This window comes from Colletotrichum phormii (assembly GCF_030913505.1).
Source record: "Colletotrichum phormii strain CBS 102054 chromosome Unknown BDP81scaffold_9, whole genome shotgun sequence".
Taxonomy (NCBI): domain Eukaryota; kingdom Fungi; phylum Ascomycota; class Sordariomycetes; order Glomerellales; family Glomerellaceae; genus Colletotrichum; species Colletotrichum phormii.
In genome coordinates, this window is record NW_026851451.1 from 1,631,384 (window position 1) to 1,649,229 (window position 17,846).

Genomic DNA, 17,846 nt, shown 5'->3' on the forward strand with positions numbered 1-17,846 from the left:
TCACGAATATTGCCAGAGACTGAAGCGTGTGTGCGCGGTTAAAAATTCGATCTGATAACGGCCAAAATCCGGGGCAGCATGAGCACGTTCCTTTGATTCCTTTGATTCTCTCTCTTTCATTCCGAGCTAGAGTTCCGAGCCCTCTCCACCAAAACCCGCCGCGGTTGCCGAATCAATTTCAACCGAGGTCATTCTGGCACCCACTTCAATGCCGAACAACAACCTGAACTTTCAAAGGTCTGCCAGCAGAACGGATACAGCATAGGTAGGTACCTTACAAGTTACACTGCACCAGTGCAGCACCAAGGCGCTGGATGGGAAGCATCGGCCCGCCGCCGGCAGCAACGCCATCTTTCCCTTTGGTCGCACAAACATGAGCCGAAGGAGCTTGAACTGCTCTAACGAGTCTCTTAGGCGATTGCCTAGCTACCTGACGGTCACATACCAGTAAACCTTGTGACCCATCCATGGCATCCATCGGCGTGTGCCGTCGGTAAAAACCAGCACTGCAACGAGCATCCACCTCGGCGCATGAACATGGCTAATCGGGACAACGGCTTTGGGTTCTTCTTGCAGCTACCAGCTGGACTTTATTTTAGCGTTCACTTGCCCGTCTCTTTCCTTTTTCTCTCTTCTGATTCAGAGAGAGAGCGATTTTTGGGTGTGATTTCTTACTTGGTCGGGGTTTCTTTTGCAACACCATAGCTCCTCCCACTTCCTAGAGGGGTCCCGTCCTTCTTCACAAGCTTGCCATTGACATTGACGTGACGTCGAACAGACGAGAACCCACACACAGCTTTCCCTCCCGCCTTTCCCTCTCTCTTCCTCTCACTCTCGCCCTCCGATCTTCGGGATAAAGCTTTACCACCGACACCGAGCTCGAAAACAGGACCCTACCTCACTCGGGAGCTTCTCGCCCACAAACCCTTGATCGTCGTGAGACTTTTTCTTTTTCCCCTCTGTGTCTGCCGTCCTCTTTTCTTTTTCCTCGGACGGAAAGGAAACCACCACAGATCGGGTTCCGCGAGACGAAAAGAAAAAAAGCCCACCCAAATCGACAGCCAACGGCCCTCACTCGTCTTTGCCCAACATGTCCACAGAAACAGCCGACCAGGCGCCCGCCGTCTCCGACCTCCCCTCCGGCGACCCCATCCCCTCCGGCGACCCCATCCCCGCCGCGCCCGCGCCCGCGCCCGCGCCCGCGCCGCCGACCGCCGCATCACCAGCCTCAGCAACCCCAAAAGGCACGACGACCAAGAAACCCACCCTCGGCCAGCTCCTCGCCGCGACGCCCTCCAACGTCGACGCCTTCGTCGCCCACCTGAACCGCTGCTTCGCGACTCCGTCCGGCATCGACGCCGTCCTCTGCTTCCTCTGCTACACCTCGCGCTTCTCCGCCTCCGTCATCGACTCCCTCAGCGCCTCCGCCCTCCGCCACTCGGCCCGCAAGCTCGTCGCCCTCGCCTTCTCCCTCCCGCCCGACACGACTATTCTCTTGAGCAAAGCGCCGCCCGCGGCGGCGGCTGCGAGCCGCGGCATGCGCGTCGCGGGACACTTGAGGGCGTTGGCGTCGCTGCTGAGCGAGGCGCGCACGATTACGAGGTTGTGGGCTCTGCTGCCGCTGTACCTCTGGCTCCGCCGCCTCATGACGACGCCGAGCATCACGGAGGAACAAAAAGAAAAGGGCGACAAGTACGCGGCGTCCGAGGCGGCGCTGGATAGGGCGCTCTCGTGGCTGCAGGTCGTGGCGTGTTTGGTTTTGCAGTCGCTCGAGAGCTCGTCGTATCTTGCGTCCAAGGGGGTGCTGCCGATGACGCCCAAGCAGCAGGGGACGGCGGCGCGGTGGAGCGTGCGGTTCTGGTCCGTGTTTGTGGGCAGTGAGCTCGGCCGGTTGGCGATTGAGAAGCTGAGGCGGCGGGCCAAGATTGGGCGCGGGGAGCTGGAGGTGAGTAGCGGGGAGTATAAGGAGTGGGCGGATGTCTGGGGACGGACGCTGGCGAGGCAGGCTTCGTGGTTCCCGTTGACGGTACATTGGAGTATGGATAAGGGGTTCGTGCCGGAGATGGGGATTGGGTTGTTGGGGAGTATTCCTGGTATTGTGCAGATGCGGCAGCTGTGGAAGGAGACTGCTTGAGGGGGGTGGGGGGTTGGGGGTTGGCCAGATGTAGAGTTGGAAAGAGTGGGAGGAGTCCTCGAATAAGACTGGAATCGAACGAAGAGATGCATACATATGAGACGGGTAGACGCACCATACCGCCACTATCGAGACAGCTTTCCTGTGGAAAGCTCGTGGTATCAGAGTCTGTTGTGACGCAGGCGATCTGCTCGCTGGTGTTGGGTACGAATTTTCCATTTCATGTTTATGATATAATACATGTCAATTTTTTTTTTCCAAAGAATCAGAATCCAAAGCACAAAACGCTATGCCCTTATCCTCCTTCCATCCATCTCTGTTCCTAGTTTAAACGCCAACCCCCGAGACGAGAACACCCCAGGTTTATGTGACGTCTACATCGGCATCCTCCTAACCTCCTCCATCGTCCAATACTTCCTCATATTCTCCGCCCCCAACGTCTCCACCTCCTGATCAAGATGCGTCCAGAGCACCTCGCCCCAACTATCCATCTTCTCTTTCAAGACGCCCAGCTCGAGCTCCGTCTCGCGGTCGCGGCAGGCGCGGAGGTAGGCCTCGAACTTGTCCATGCCGTCGTGGATCTGCTTGTGCTGCTTGAGCAGCTCGCCGCCGCGGCCGCCGCGGAACTCGGGCATGCGGCGGGCGAGCACGGGGAAGACGTGGGCTTCTTCGATGCCGTGGTGGGCTGTGAGGTGGCGGGTGAACTGGAGGCCCGTGTCGAGGAATTGTTTGAGGGACATGTTTTGGGGGCGGCGGTTTGTTGTTGCTGCTGTGTGGAGGAGGGTCCATTGGTGGCGGAAGTGGTTGTGCTTTTGTTTTTGGTCAGTTTTTGAGCAGGGTGCGTATCATCTTAATCTGGTCTCGTTCGATTTCGGAATGGGGAGGGTTGAGGGCGGTGAGAGAGGTGAGAGAGGTGAGGTTTGGGAGTGATGAGTGGCGCGATGTGTTGGGAGTGAGTTTCTTACAAAGTAGTTCATCTTTTCTGCCATTTGGTTGTAGACCCTGAACTCGGCCGGGGTCAGAGGGGGTAATTCAGGCTTGGCCGGCGTAGTCTCCTCCGTCGACGGTGTCACCGCCGCCGGCGTTGTCTGTGGTTCTTCGGCCGCGCTGGAGGACATGATGTTGAAGGTACGGATATTCCGAAGCCCTGGGAATTGAGTGTTTGCGAATACGCAGCAACGCGGGCTCTGAGCCGGGTTGGGATGACGACGGGGTCTGGAGATGAGATGAACTGCGCGGGCGCGGGTACTTTGCGATAAGACACTGCTCGCAGAAACTGTTGCTTTCATAGTGTTTTGGAGAAACACTTGCAGTTCACAAGAAGTTTCTTTCCTGCTTTATTCCACGGAGGGGGAGGGGGCATGTTTCTAGAGGTTTTATCCCAGGATCATGCGCGCGCGCGCCGCCCCTCCATCATCCGAGCGATGTGCTAGGCATGTAGGAATTGCCCGCGGCGGGTAGGCTAAACTGTTTACAGATGGATTTAGAGAAAGGAGCCCCTGCAAGTACACCGCGCGGCTGACGGTGCTTTGGATTTGGGGCTTGTTGGATTGGCCCGCCAGCTTTCCGCGTTGGCGACTTGGAAAGATGGAGACGAGACTTGTGGCGCGCGCTCGCTGGAAGCCCCATCTCGGGATCTCGCTCTCGAGACTTCATCATGCCGCCTCAACCAACCTACCTTACACTTGACATTTCGTCTGGAAGAAAAAACATTAGAAAATTGAGACTTCACGATCGATATTCACCGTAGTCAAGTCTCCATACCTGTGTCCCATTCCGCGATTGCGACCCATGGGTTTGAAGAGATTTCATTTCGGCGTTCTCAGATTGGTTGGTGGCCCTCTTACCCTCCTTACTCAGCTCTTTGAAAGCGGCGGCGGTGCGGCAGTCACATTGCGCGACTCGCTCTATGGCGCTGGGGGTGAATCCACCCATCGCTCTCGTTTACCCTTGCACCTGTGACCGCGCGCGGTTTCCAACCTCCAGTTCCATTCGTAAGAATCGGCCTCCGATATTGTCCGTCTGGTGAAGCTCCGCTCCGGGCCGGTGCCCCCATCCGCCACACCCGACTGTACTCCGTACACCGTAGCGGGTCCCATCCCGCATCCGGCCCCTCGGCCCGACTACGTACCGGGTGTCTGCGCTCATCACGTGCTTTCTAGCCTATGCGGCATGCGGGGGCAGATTTGCACTGCACTGTTAACTCATACACTGTCGGAGTGAGGAGAGGAGAGGAGAGGAGAGGAGACCAAGCTGTGGCAGGTCTCCTTACGGCATTGAATGGATGCATCGACTGTTTTCAATTGGTCCGCCACGTTAGCACAGCTCGCTGAAAGTTGGTCGATTCCGCGGGCCCGCGGTTCCCCGGGTCCCCACCCCCACCATCACAGGCAGCAGCAGGCAACACCAACACCCAGCCATAGGCAAAGGGAGGACTTACAAGCAAACGTGACCCCGTGACAACCTCGCGTTTTCCCGGTTAAGCTTCTGCCAACCATTTGGCGCCATCCTCAGCTGAAGTTTGCCGTCGGGACGCGGTCGCAGCCTAATTTGAACCACAACTGTCCCATAATCGGGCTTTCGACCCCTGAATCCATCCCTCTTGGCGATCCTTACGGTGACCCTTCAACCAATGTACAAAAGCTCGAGATTCATCCGCACTACAACAACAGCCAAAGTTGTTCTGCAATCCCATCATCTCCATCTTTTGCATTGCTGCGACCGGACATTCGATCGAGGTCGTTCTCATCGCTTCAATTCAAACTTGGCCTCAATTCACCGCAAAGGGAATCGACAGCAGCCGATATGTCGTCCACGTTGACTGTCCACGAGCGGCTCACCCTCTCCAAGTGGGCGTACAGCCTACCTGGCCACGTCACTCCGAGCCTCCCTCGCGGTGCCGAATGGGTCAAGAGCGAGTTCGGAAAGGATGTGCCCGAAGCCGTTATACTAGACCGCGCGGACACGATGGACGACCTCCATGCCTATATAAGACCTCCTCATCCAACACTACCTCTCTGCATAACAAGCAGCAACGACTGATCAGGAATGAAGAACGACGGCGAGATTGCCCCCCTGATCCGTCCAGGTTTCGGTAAAAACTTCCGGGACATGCCCGATGACGATGCCGCGTTCCCTTGCGCCGTTCAGGAGTGGAAGGCAGCGACCCTGACGTGGGCGGAGATCGCCATCTTGTGGTTCGTTGAGAAGATCACGAACATGCCTAATTGGCATGTCAAGGTCTTTAATGAAGAGATTGTCGCCAAGTGGAAGCAGGAGGTCATGGCTGTGGATTGGAAAGCCGTGGGTCTCAAGTATGCTTATTTTGACGAAGATCTGTTCAAGTCTGTAAGTGCCTGGATTCACCTGGCTCCCTGTTGGTAATAGGCTCCTAACTGGTGACGCAGGCTCTCGCTGAGCTTCGTGAGAAGGCTAAGCTGTATGAGGCTACTGGCTTGATCCCCGTCTTCGATGCCTCGTCCGTCGTCATCAGGTCTGACAACGCAATCACCCCAGAGGTAAAAGAGGAACTTCGAAAGGGCGTAGCTGCTCTTGAAAACGTCCCTGAAAACGAAAAGGACTGGCATCCCGGCAGCGACGGCAAGGTCTTGGACCTTGTCCACCCTTCTCTCTGGCCTCTTGTCTTTGGCAAGTCTCGCATCGTCTCCGATAAGCGTATCCTGCTAAAGGACACTCTGGCGGCATGCGGGCACGGGAGACGTCATTGCCGCTCCTAAGAATGCCGAAGACTCATCCGAAGGGCTGTGGTCCGTCAAGTTTCAGTGGCTCCCGTGCGACATTGATATCGAGGAGGGGAAACCAAAGATTATGAGCTACATCAACAACCTGCACCCGCAGCACCATGCCGGCCTCTACACCACGATCGAAAAGGTGCTCGAGAAATCTTTGCCCATGTGGGATCTGATCTACAGATGGCACGAAGACTACGAGACCCTCCGCATCCCCTGTGAATCAGCCAGGAGGAAGTGTCTGGTAAATTGTGCCTCATACTGCTGTCCCCCAAACCGCCCACTAGACCCAGACGAAGACGAGCGTGACGAGGATGATATCGACGACGCCGTCTACGATAGCGACGAGGAGCCCAGCCGCGAAGTCGAGAGAAGAGACAAGATCTGGTACTCGGCCACCCACCCCATCGAGAAGCCGCCCGTCCCCGAGTACAAGCCCATGGAGCTCCAGCCCAAGGACGTCAACCTCACCTCGGGCTTCTTCAACCACGCCGACCGCATCCAGGTTATTGTCAAGCTCGCCAACATCCACCTCACGCCCGAGAAGCCTACGTACGACGGCGGGTCCTGGCACATTGGGGGCCAGCTGAACGAGCACATCGCCGCCACGGCGCTCTACTACCTACTACGACAACGAAAACATCACCGACAGCCACCTCGTGTTCCGCACCGTCGCCGATAAAGAAGAGCTCATGGGGGAGCTGAATTACGAGCAGAGCGATCACTACAGCATCGACCGGACGTTCGCGATCAACTCCCACGCGGACACGAACCAGCACCTCGGCAGCGTGCTCACGCGCGAGGACAGGCTCCTCGCGTTCCCCAACGTCTACCAGCACTGCGTGGCGCCGTTCGAGCTCGAAGACAAGACGAAGGCGGGCCACCGCAAGATCCTCGCGCTGTTCTTCTCGTGGACCCGAGGATCCCTTTCATTGGAACGGCCAACGTGCCGCCGCAGCAGATGGGGTGGTGGAAGGAAGGGGCCACGCCGGGGGACAGGCTGGGGCCGCTGCCGCCCGAGGTTACGGAGATGGTGTTTGATAATATGGATTTCCCGATTGGGATTGAAGAGGCGAAGAGGATACGGGCTGATGTGTTGAAGGAGAGGACGACGATTGCCGAGGTTGGGATGAGGACGATGACGAATGGGGAGTGGAACTTTTGTGAGCACTGAGTCTCACGGAACGGCCCGTTGTATGTTCGTATGGAGAGAGGTGACCGCTCAACCGTCACGGCGGTGAAGGGAGGGAATTGGAAGCTACATTGAGGCGTTACTTCACCGGCCTGAAAGTTGGCACCAGAAATGTCAATAGCTGTGCAAATCGTCACACCCCAGCCTCAGCTCATAACTGTGGTTGTGATCCGATTGGAGGATCGGGCGGCATCTTGCTTTCCCGCAGTAAGACAAGTGGGTTTTGTCTCGAATTGTCTACCAATACGTTCGTCGGTTGTGAGACATTGAGAAATTGACACCAGAGCACAAGATGTTACTTATGAGGATCGTCTCCAGAACGAGCACACGCTCGCTGTCTGTTAGAAAATCGATATATACTTGTATCTGATAACCTTGTCTGATCCATGCTCCTCACCGGCGCAAATTCTAATCTCATATTTGTTTCCTTTGAAATCGCCTACGTCCCAAGCGCAAATCCTCATAGACCGTACTGCAACATGCTATGCTATCTATTCAACAGCTTCAAGTCTAAGAAGGACATGGACCTCAGCCTCAAGTCGCCATACCTTCAAGACGTCTCGACCCCTGAAAAATGGCTCGCCCACAAAGTCCACGAAGCAACCACCACCCCAAACACTAGTAGCATCGACGACCTGAACCCAAGCCTCGCCAACCTCCGCAACATAGTCCAAAACGACCCATCCCTCACCGCACTAGCAGACAAAATGTTCACCCAAGCCGCCGCCCTCCGCCCCCGCGACCCAACAGAACAACCCGCCATCCAAACCTTTCGCCAATTCCTACAGGTCGTCAACGTCATCATGCGCTCCGGGCCGCAGTTCTTCGACAGGCCAGGCAATGAGGACGCCATGGGCTTCGTGGCGGCGCCGATGAACGCGCTGCTGAATTGGCCGATGGGTACGGCGGCCGGGTATGAGTTCTTTCGGAGGCGGGAGGTGAATGAGGCGATGGGGTGCGTGTTGGGTGCTTGGGGCGGGTTTCTTGCTTCGAGGGCGTCGAGGGGGTGTTTGAGGGGGTGGGTTTCTGCTTCTGGGCAGGTTGTGATGGCGGAGAGGGCTAATGCAGCGGTGGGGGAGGGTGAGGAGAGGAAGGGGTTGGGGTTTCAGGAGTTGTTTGTTTGTCCTGATGCCGAGGATACGGAGACTCTTGGTTTCGAGTCGTGGGATGCATTTTTTGTGAGGCGGTTTCGGGAGGGGGTTCGGCCTGTTGAGTTCCCTGATGACGAGGACGCGGACCATGACGACGAGAAACCGTTCAGCGTGAACGGCGGCAGCAGCAGCAACAGCCTTGGCATCGAAGTCGACGACAATACCTCAGTCATCGTCAACGCGTGCGAATCGGCGCCGCTGCAAGTCGTATCCAACATCGCTCTCCGCGCCGACGTCACGCTTAAGGGCCAGCCATACTCCCTCGTCGACATGCTCAACGGCAACCCTCTTGCGCCGCAGTTCGTCGGTGGGACAGTCTACCAGGCCTACCTGAGCGCCTTCAGCTACCACCGCTGGCACGCGCCCGTGAGCGGGCGGATCGTCGAGGTCGAGATGATTCCGGGGACGTACTTTAGCGTGAATCGGTACCAGGGCTTAGCCATGACTGGGGGCGATGGTGCTGATGATGGTGACGCGGATCCGCAAGCGCCGTGTACGTCGCAGGCGTATACCGCCTCCGTGGCGACGCGGGCGGTGGTGTATATCCAGGCGCCGAATCCGAGGATCGGGATGATGGCGATTGTGTTTGTGGGTATGACGGAGGTGTCTAGCTGCGAGGTGACTGTCCGGGTTGGAGAGGATGTGGTGAAGGGGCAGGAGATTGGGATGTTTCATTTTGGGGGGAGTTCGCATTGTTTGGTGTTCCGGCCGGGTGTTGAGTTGAGGTTTGTTGGGAACCGGCCTCCTTGGGCTATGGGCCACGAGGCGAACAATAGGGTTAAAAGTGCTCTCGCCGTGGTTGGATGAGTTTCAGAAACGAATAGCTGCTGGAATTGGTAGACATTCTGTATGAGCAAATTCGAGACGACTGCCTAGATGAATCTATCATGTCGAGTCTACGATTCAATGCATTTTTTTCTAGCACCCGATTGGGATTGGGAAACTTGCTACTACTAAAATGTGCGGAAGAGAAGCAACGTGCTGGAAGTGTCTTACAATTACGCATGGTTGATACTATTTTCTATAGTACGTCTGAAGAACAAATCTCGTAGGTGACGACACCATCCATCTCGCTTCTTGCCTGCCCACAATCTCACTCATCTCATATGTGTCCGCATATACTAAGTATGCACCTAACATTTCGAGTCGCGAATCATAACGCTCCAATTGTCAGTGGGATGGAAAGCCTTGCCGCTGAAACCCTCTGAACCGTTCACAGAGCAAAACTTGGAAAGTTGAGACGCCATCGACGCAATGTCTTTGAAACTATCAAGTTTGATAGCAAAAGGGTTCTGAATGTCCCGCGTGGCGGCGTGCTGTCAGCCACCAAGATTCAACGGGATCGAATGTCAGGAAAGTTTTGACAAAAAACTCCAGACAAACTCACATTATTGCAAAACCAAATGGCCGTACCGTAGCTACAGCTGACCCGGCCGCAGTTCTCCGGACCGGGACCTGCTTGGGGCTGGCCCGGTACCCGACGGAGATGCGCCACTCCAGCGGCGACGATGGATGCGACGTTTGAGGGCTTGGTATCGTTGCAGGTTACATTGTCCTTGGTGACGGTGGTTTCAACAATGGTTTGTTCGCTTCGTCGTTGGAGCGAAGAGATCGCGGACCGTATGAATTTTTCGCCCCTCGGACCGGCTACATCGGTAGCGTCGTCAGGAAGTCTGTAGTCGGGGTTGATTTGCTTGAGCTGGGCGAGGGCTTCCTCGATTGTGCCATCGAGGTGGACTATCTCGCCTGGGAATGGCTCGACTTCCCATGATGGGAAAAAGGTTGTAGTACCTGTTGCTCTTGGATCTATTGAAGCCGCCTAGGAATGTTCATTGTTAGATTGACGATGTTGACGTCTCGTTCTGTGTTACTAGGGGGGGGGGGGTATCCGTTTACCTTGACGGCTGAGAAAGTGGCAAGTAATGGCAGAAGATAAGTACAACGCATTTCTTATATATTAATGAGTGATTAAACGATGGTGTAATAGTCATAGAACAGTGAATTCGTTGGCGACGATGTTGCAGCTATCGAAAAGAGAGGACGTTGTGTGCTTTTATGGTGCTTCTCAACTTTGAGGGAGCTGCTCAAGGTAGATTATGGTGGAGTGACCCATCGACTTGGAATCTTTCATGTCCTCCAACGAGGGATCTCAATCGCTTTCCCCTTGTTTCGCTGTCACCTGAAACTGTTGCTGAATTGCTTCGAATTTTGACATGTTTGCTATGCAGGGTGCGGCGCCACCGAACGGGACGACCGAGTTCACAGAACATTGGCCTCGATATCGGTCCTACAAACACCTTCCGTGCCCATTAATCGGGATTTAAGGTGATGATCCATAGATATCTGCCAGGGGTTTTCAAGCCTGGCAGGTCAAGTCTCAAAGTTACACGTCTAAAACTCCAAGTGTCCACCAATGTTTAAGTCTCTACCTTGTACTAAGCCAAACGGGCTTTTGATGATGTTCGGTTTGACAAAATCTCGAAATCTTTCTCTTCTCATCAAGCAAGTGATATTTTTCTGCGGGCGTCAGTCTGTCTACGTTAGAAGTTTGCTCCGTGTTTAGCACACCTAATACGGTCGTCAACGTAAATAGACCCGGTTGTTTGTTACCAGCAAAGACCAAAGCATGGCCGTAGCTCTCGCCGTTGATGTTTTCAGGGGTTTATAATGTGGCACAGCAAGGGAAAAGGGGCTCTAGACAGCCGCGCTACTTTTCATTGTGTTGCTTCAAAGGCTCATTCAGTACACGACAAGACCTCAACGAATACACAATGTACGACTCTTGGCCTCGTCCGTGAACCAAGACCCAGCCGGTGACTCCGTGTTTCCGGATTTCATCAACATTTCTCCTTCCATCCATCCCTGGACAAAACAGGTGCCACCAAACCTGTACACAGTCTGCCCATCTACACTGTCGACCTCTTGCAGCAAAACCGGCACAGAACACGTCGCTACCACGGCCAAAAGCCACGGTTCCTCAGAAGTCTTCCCAGAGACATACGAAGGCAAGAGGGCCATGTACCCCTTTTTCGTGATACAAAACGCCCTCCCTCGAAGCACCGACTGTACGATATCGAACCACGGACGCCCTTCATAGCTGAAAGGCCACTCGTGCGTCGGGATATGGCGCGAATTTTCAGTGATGCAGTCATAGTTATACCACTCGTTCTGCTCCTTGGTCTTGTGATAGCGAGCGCCGAGGGTTTCCAGCTTTTCCGGGTCCTGGTCGCAGCGTTCCCAGGCCGAGGTCACGTCGCCGTGGAACATGGCAATGGCTGCTTGTAACGGATCATTGTAAGGGTTGTCTTCTCGGTTTTGATAGATCTTTGGTATGGCTGCCGTCCACTCTTGAAACTTGTAGAATGCGTCGGGGTCGGGCGGCTGGAATATGTGTCCCGAAGGGATCTCACCGGGATCTTCGATGATTTCGTCAATCTCGTCTAGGATGACACCGCGGCAGTTGAGGTTGTCCCCTGCGAAACTGAAAAGCTCCTCCGAGTTGCGAAGCTGCCCGATCCCTCCATCTGCCGAGTACAGCTCGCCGTCCAGATCATCCATCCGCATCATGGGCCTCATGGGGATTCTCTCTCGACGAACCAGGCAGCTCGTGGCTGCAGGGGCGGCCCAGTCTGGACACCACGACGGTACGTGGTTGTAAAAACCATCTGTATCATGCCACGGCTCAGAGGCGGCGATGATATCAAGACTCCCGTGCTGTCTGGCCCAGGCCGTTGCGAAATCGAGGAAGACCTGCTGGCGGCTTTTGTTATAATCCATCTTGAATTGTAGACCCCTCTTATCCCTCGCCAAGTTCCACAGAGCGAAGATTTTGTCCCTGCCATCAGTAGCCTGAAAGTCTCGTGTGAGGATGGCGGCCTCGAGAAAGCCGGGACTATCCTCCCTCACGTTTGGAGGGAAGAGGGACTCATAAAGTCTGCCTCCAGCCATCAGATGCCTAAAGTAAAAGAGCTTACGAATGAAGATGAGCTCGTCGTACGATAGACCAAACTGATCTAGTTGCGGGTCTGCGCTCATCATCTGCGTTCTGAGAACGGGGTTGAAGGCTATCATGGCTTGTAGATTGTACGCGGCGGCATCGAGGGATCCGAAAGCGACGGCTTCTCGGTTGTCGACTATTACCGCGGGATCCGACGAGATGGCAACCTCTTGGACGACCCAAACTCGTCTGAAGTAGGGACGACACATGAACCTGTACAAAGCCGCGCAGCGCCTGGGGTAGATGTCCGGACCAATCTTGACGTCCCCCTTTCCAATGTCATACTCGCCCTTTTCGTTCATCTCAATCTTGAGCTGGTCCATCGGATAAACGAACTCCAGCGCCTTATCGGTTTCATCGCTGTGCTCGCCAACGTAGCAGATGACTTGGGATGCGCGGTCGTAGATATCAAACATGCGCGGCACCTGTCTGGTGCGCTCGGCAACGTTGAGCTGGTCGATGCATACGGCATCAATCCAGATGGATACCGCCAGTTTCTCGCTCCGTATGGTACGCAAGGCTTGCTCCAGGTTCCGTCGGACCTGCATCTTCTGGCCGTTGACGACGATCTCGACCGTATCACCGGGATTTCCCCAAGTGTATGACAAGGCGTGGTAGACGACCTCGCACACAACGGGGCAGTGGGCCAGATGGGTGATTACTTGTGCATCGCGGTCCTCTGAAGGTGCGACGACGAGCATGCGGATCTCGTCGACGAGCGTGTCGAGCGGGACGTAGTCGTGGTTCGTACTGGGCGCAACGCTAGATGGGCTTTTTCCTAGCTTGATCGGATAGACGGTAGGCAAGGTGAGTTTTCGCGGCGGCTGCGATTCGTCGCCAATATAATGCCAGGTCTTGTCCCATGCTCGGTACTTGTCCTGCATTCTTCTTTCGACTATACCCCTCTCGATCAACTCGGTGACGATCTCGGTCATGCTCACGACCTGCGTGGCCTTTGCGTACATTGAGTCGAGAAAATCGCGGGTCCAGTACCACTTCTTCTCCTCCCGCGAGGAGAATTCCTGAAGGCAGATGTGCCGGATCCATAGCGTCACGGGCAGACGGTGACCACGAAAGTACCTAAGAAAGACCTCAACCGAGGCCGGGACTACTAGTCCTTTGCCGTCGATCTCGATGGCATCCTGTAGCAGCCGGTATCCTCTACTGTCTCTGACGGCGATGAAAGGTCCGATATTGGCGAGCGGCCGCACTTCTATGCTGCATCTCACGTGGTTCTGTGGATCGCCCTTGTCGCCGGGACAAGGATGAAGGATGAGGAAGCGATGCTCTTGTGTATCGCGGTCGATGGGCGGGTGTTCGTAGGCTGGAACGTCAAGTTCCCAGCAATCTTCTAGATCTCTGCGCAATGAGTTCACAAGGTTCCTCATGGTAATTCAGTCGGTCAATCAATAAAGTTCCAGCAGCACCATGCCCTAAGCAGAGAGGATAGATCCGATTACTAGGACGTTTACTGCATGTTATTAGGAGTTTTGCGACCAATTTCCCTAGCAACCCCCCAAAATTTTCTCTGTTAGGCATCAGTATTCGCTTGGTTTAGTTCCCTAAACGAAGGAAGTGGCGATGCCTATTCGTAGAAACCAAACAGCTATGCATAAGCGCTACTGCATGGCATTCCGAATCCATCCAATTAGCCGCCGTGCATAGGCTGTAAGTGGTCCACATTGTCAATTGGAAGCAGTTGCAACAAAAAATTTAAAGCATAGCAAGGTAGGTGCCCCAAATAGTCCGTGAGTTGAATTGTGTGGTGCGCATCTAGAGCACCTAATCGCGACGCGTGGAGCCTCACACATTGGAACTTGGTTCGGGGGGTATTACTCCTTGATCTTTGTTGTCGTGTGAAAATTCCTCAAAACTGAATTCCGAAGGCTCAGGGTAAAGAAACGGCCGTTAGCATGGCTGCTGGGTGCTGCAAAATATTGAAGAGATGAAATCGGCCATGCTGGTTATGAGCCAACAAATCGAGATGAGGTCGGAACTCCCGAAATGGTATATCATGGTCTTGGGCAGCAGAACAACACATATCACCTTGTTGAAGATTACGCCAAGCAATAGTTGATTTGCCAACGTCTTTGAAAACTCTAAGAGTGCTGCGGAGCGTGAGTGTCATACGTCCATACTTCGTGTAGATATGTGATGAGTCGCAGGTTGGTGGTTCATCTGCAAGCAATAGAGTTGCCATTTGCCTGAACTCAATTGAAGTGACAACTCTCAGATTGTCATAGACGAACCAACCAACTGGTTTCCAAGTGATAAGATGAAGAGTATACCTGAGCATCTCACTTTGTGATGAGATACAGACGTCGTAAGGTACTCCCAGCGGCAAGTTTTGCGGCAGGCGCTTCCAACCCCAGAATATAGACATTCTAACAAGGGTTGAGGCTCGACAGCTAATTTGACGGGTTCCCACAGCTATCATCGTAGCATTTCCCAATCTGGCGAAAGTTTTCCCGTCATTGTGCTTACGGATCCCAGAATACATGAATCGCCGAAAGTATCACGATAGGACGTCGAAACGGAGCTTGAGTGTTATTTTTTATTTGTTTCTTTTTTTCATTGGGTCTATGTTTTCTTAACAATTGCTGTGGCGCACCCACTACTCATCAAAGATGGTGGCGACAACAGCACCAGTGAGAGTGACCTGACCAACCTTGCCGCCCTCAGCTTCGGTGATGATCTTGCCCGAGACAAGTTCGCGCTTCCAGATGACGACGGTGCGGTTGTTCTGGTGACCGACGGCGATGAGGTCGCCGGCCTTGTTAATGGAGAACTGGCGGGGGGACCAGCCGCCGGAGGGGGCGAGCTGCACCAGCTCGAGGGAGCCGTCGTCCTTGATGACGAAGGTGGACATTGTGTCCGAAGGGCCGGAGCCGAGGACGGGGGAGTCGCGAAACGAGACATCGCGGTTGGAGACGATGATGAACTTGTGGTCGGGCTGTGTGAATTGGGTAAAAAGAACCTTGTCAGTCAAGAAGTTCCCACAATAGAGTAATAATTATCAATCCGGATACAGACTGCGCCCGCAGGACCTAATTTGGGAGATGCATGAGGCCGTGGGGGCCGACCCAGAATTGAAATAAAGCCTAGAAAAAGATCTGCGACAGTGCAGGGGGACGCTTCTCTCGAAAAATAAAAATAAAAATTGAAATAGGAAATGGGGACCAAGAACGGAAAAAAACTCACAGTGATGGCAATCTCGCTTGTCGGGGCCTTGGTGGCAGGGTAGTCGGCGTTGACGGAGGGAATGGACGAGATCTTGGTGAAGGCGAGGCCGGTCTCCTTGTACTCGACCTTGTACGAGTAAATGAGCTGGTCAAGCTCGCCGTTGAAGAAGAAGACGACGTCGCCGTTGGCCATGGTCTTGAAGACGCCGTGGCGGGGCCCGACGCCGGGGCCGGTGACGAGGCCGTCGACCTCCTTGATCGGGGCGACGCTGTTCGGGTCCTTGGTGTAGACACGGACCCGGTCACCGCCGAGGTCGGCGAGGAGGACATATTGGTTCTTGGGGTCAATGATGACGCGGTGAAGGTAGCTGAGGTCCTGACGGGCGGTCACCGGACCGGGCTTCTCGAGGGTTGGGTAGAACTCCTGGAGCGGCGCGGTGCCCGGGAGAGCTCCCTTCTCGCCCAGGGCGATGACGGAGACTGCGCTCTTGTTGCTAGTTGAGACTTCATGTCAGCTTGAAACTTTTTGTTTAATATGTCGTTAAGGTACAGATTAAGTTTCAGGTCATAGTGCGAGCAACCGGTGGGAGTCAAAGTTCGAGTAGCCGGTGGGGGGCCTTGCGGAAGTTTTCCCAGGGACGCTTAACTATCCCACCGGAAGCGCCAAAACAAACAACACACGGACACAATTGCAGTGCTTATTTCGACGTTGACAGCTTGGAACTTACTATGAAGCAGTAACATAACCGCGCGCACCAGACTCAGTGGTGACAATCTCACCAGCGACACCGCTGGCGGGCGCCGGGATGCGAGCGATGCGGGTCAGGGCGCCTCCATCCCCAATGGAGAAGGAGTTTAGTGAGCCGTTGGGAACCGAGTTGGAGCCCCGGTCGAGGCAGTAAAGGATCCGGTTGGCCGAGTCTAGCGTGAGCCAGGCTGGGTTGACCTCACAGTCTGCCGACTTGGAGGCGACGGATAAGCTCGCGTTGGCGCCGGTGGTGAGGGAGAGGGTCGTGACATTTCCGCCCGAGTCGGCTGCGTAGAGAGTGACGGCGTTGCAGGAGGCCGCTAGAAAGGCGGAACCTGCCAAGAGGCTCTTCATGGGTGAGGTGCGCATGGTGGATGGATTAGAAGCCGATTTTGTAAGCGGAAAAGGGCAGTCTGGGAAGAAATAAATGCGCTCAAGTGAATGAAGGAATGGGAAAGGATGGACAAAATGAGTGGATTTTGGTGTAATGAGCGAATGTGGTGATGCAGAAAACAGGCAGGTCAAACGCAACTGAGAGGTGGGTAAGCGGCGATTTAACTGCAAACGAGGTTGGCGATGGAAAGGATGAGAATGAGTGGATTCGGACTCTTTTGGTCCAAGTCTTTTTTCTGAAAAGAGCGATGAGAATTTCTACTTCCTAGTCTGCCAAGCCTTCGCAATAGCTCTCCTTCATCTAGGATCGTGAACCTGAGGGGAACCGAAACCTGTTAACATACAGACGAAAAAAGGCAAAGAATGCGTTCGGATGGCTCCGAGCTTCAGAGTCGCAATTGCAAAGCCCAACTTCCAACTGGAACCTGCTAAGACTCTTCCTCCCAACGTGCCGGTATTCACGGAGATTTGAGGGGCCCTCCAGTTTTTGCCTGTTGTTCCTCAGTCTTCTGACTCGCCTTTCGAACGTTGTTTAACAAGACGCCTCATCGCCAAGACCAGACCGTGTGTTAGCTGCTATAACGGTCAGTAGCTAAACTCCGCGGGTCCTCCCCAAGTCCCCAAGGTGGTAAGGGTCAAAACTCCGCGAGTGTGTGGGGGCCAACAGTTGGCGTTAACCGTTCCCCTCGGTGTCGACTATTGCCGCTGCTACACGCTACTTCTGCTGTGCCTGGTCTGAAGAATATCTGGCGCCTTTTGCGCCCCAATGACAAAACCTTAAACAACGGGCGCCGGGGTGGTCGGTAGTGCCGAAAAGGGGGACGGGCTCCGGTGCCAGACTGACGGCGACATAAAGAAGACGCTTGGAAGCTAGGTTTGGCCTGCTTCATGGGGTGTATCGCCCGGACAAGGTTCTACGCTTTGAGTAGGTCAAGAGGCTGAGCGGTCAGCGCCAAGACCTAATACAGAACCAGATTGATTGATTGATTGATATGATCAAACAAGGCGTGATCGATACTTCTCCCTGACTCTGGAGTCTCAATGAATTGGTCGTGGAGTTGTTGACAGTGGAACTACGCCAAGTTAGGGGGGACAAGACGCCAAGATCGGGTAGCACCGTGGCCCTGGCTTGGAGAGATGTTTTGACTTTGAGACGGTTATCGAGTGTAGGGCGACGGCCGAGGACCCGAGACCGATCCCCAGTTCCTAAGGCGTCTCTACGTGAATATCCGTACGAGTGACCTGTACGGAGTAGAGGGGCCTTCAACGAGATGGTCCCATATATCCCACGCTAAGTATT

At 54.6% G+C, this 17,846-nt stretch overlaps 6 protein-coding genes across 6 annotated transcripts; 3 read left to right on the plus strand and 3 right to left on the minus strand.

The window, feature by feature from the left end:
• Nucleotides 1-1,090: 1,090 nt before the first annotated feature.
• On the plus strand, nt 1,091-2,134 carry BDP81DRAFT_394054 (peroxin 11C; the record flags this gene model as incomplete). Its single annotated transcript, XM_060587895.1, has 1 exon — nt 1,091-2,134. The coding sequence occupies one exon, from the start codon at nt 1,091-1,093 to the stop codon at nt 2,132-2,134; it is 1,044 nt and encodes a 347-aa protein (XP_060445992.1).
• A 374-nt stretch (nt 2,135-2,508) lies between these two features.
• Nucleotides 2,509-3,252, minus strand: BDP81DRAFT_460918 (uncharacterized protein; the record flags this gene model as incomplete). Its single annotated transcript, XM_060593704.1, has 2 exons — nt 2,509-2,943; nt 3,100-3,252. 2 exons carry the CDS (start codon nt 3,250-3,252, stop codon nt 2,509-2,511), a joined length of 588 nt encoding a protein of 195 aa, XP_060445993.1.
• A 1,687-nt stretch (nt 3,253-4,939) lies between these two features.
• BDP81DRAFT_460919 (uncharacterized protein) lies at nt 4,940-7,057 on the plus strand (the record flags this gene model as incomplete). The annotated part of the gene is made up of 7 exons (XM_060593705.1): nt 4,940-5,077; nt 5,189-5,482; nt 5,542-5,854; nt 5,895-6,122; nt 6,171-6,447; nt 6,536-6,784; nt 6,883-7,057. The coding sequence occupies 7 exons, from the start codon at nt 4,940-4,942 to the stop codon at nt 7,055-7,057; spliced, it is 1,674 nt and encodes a 557-aa protein (XP_060445994.1).
• A 539-nt stretch (nt 7,058-7,596) lies between these two features.
• On the plus strand, nt 7,597-9,033 carry BDP81DRAFT_318295 (phosphatidylserine decarboxylase-domain-containing protein; the record flags this gene model as incomplete). The annotated part of the gene is made up of 1 exon (XM_060584347.1): nt 7,597-9,033. The coding sequence occupies one exon, from the start codon at nt 7,597-7,599 to the stop codon at nt 9,031-9,033; it is 1,437 nt and encodes a 478-aa protein (XP_060445995.1).
• A 1,844-nt stretch (nt 9,034-10,877) lies between these two features.
• BDP81DRAFT_427377 (heterokaryon incompatibility protein-domain-containing protein) lies at nt 10,878-13,609 on the minus strand. The gene has a single exon (XM_060590350.1). The coding sequence runs from the start codon at nt 13,186-13,188 to the stop codon at nt 10,984-10,986; it is 2,205 nt and encodes a 734-aa protein (XP_060445996.1). The 5' UTR covers nt 13,189-13,609; the 3' UTR covers nt 10,878-10,983.
• Nucleotides 13,610-14,789: 1,180 nt separating this feature from the next.
• BDP81DRAFT_373967 (Lactonase, 7-bladed beta-propeller-domain-containing protein) lies at nt 14,790-16,768 on the minus strand. The gene is made up of 3 exons (XM_060586685.1): nt 16,134-16,768; nt 15,425-15,899; nt 14,790-15,176 (listed from the first exon to the last, which is right to left on the minus strand). The coding sequence occupies exons 1-3, from the start codon at nt 16,520-16,522 to the stop codon at nt 14,838-14,840; spliced, it is 1,203 nt and encodes a 400-aa protein (XP_060445997.1). The 5' UTR covers nt 16,523-16,768; the 3' UTR covers nt 14,790-14,837.
• Between the last annotated feature and the right edge of the window lie 1,078 nt (nt 16,769-17,846).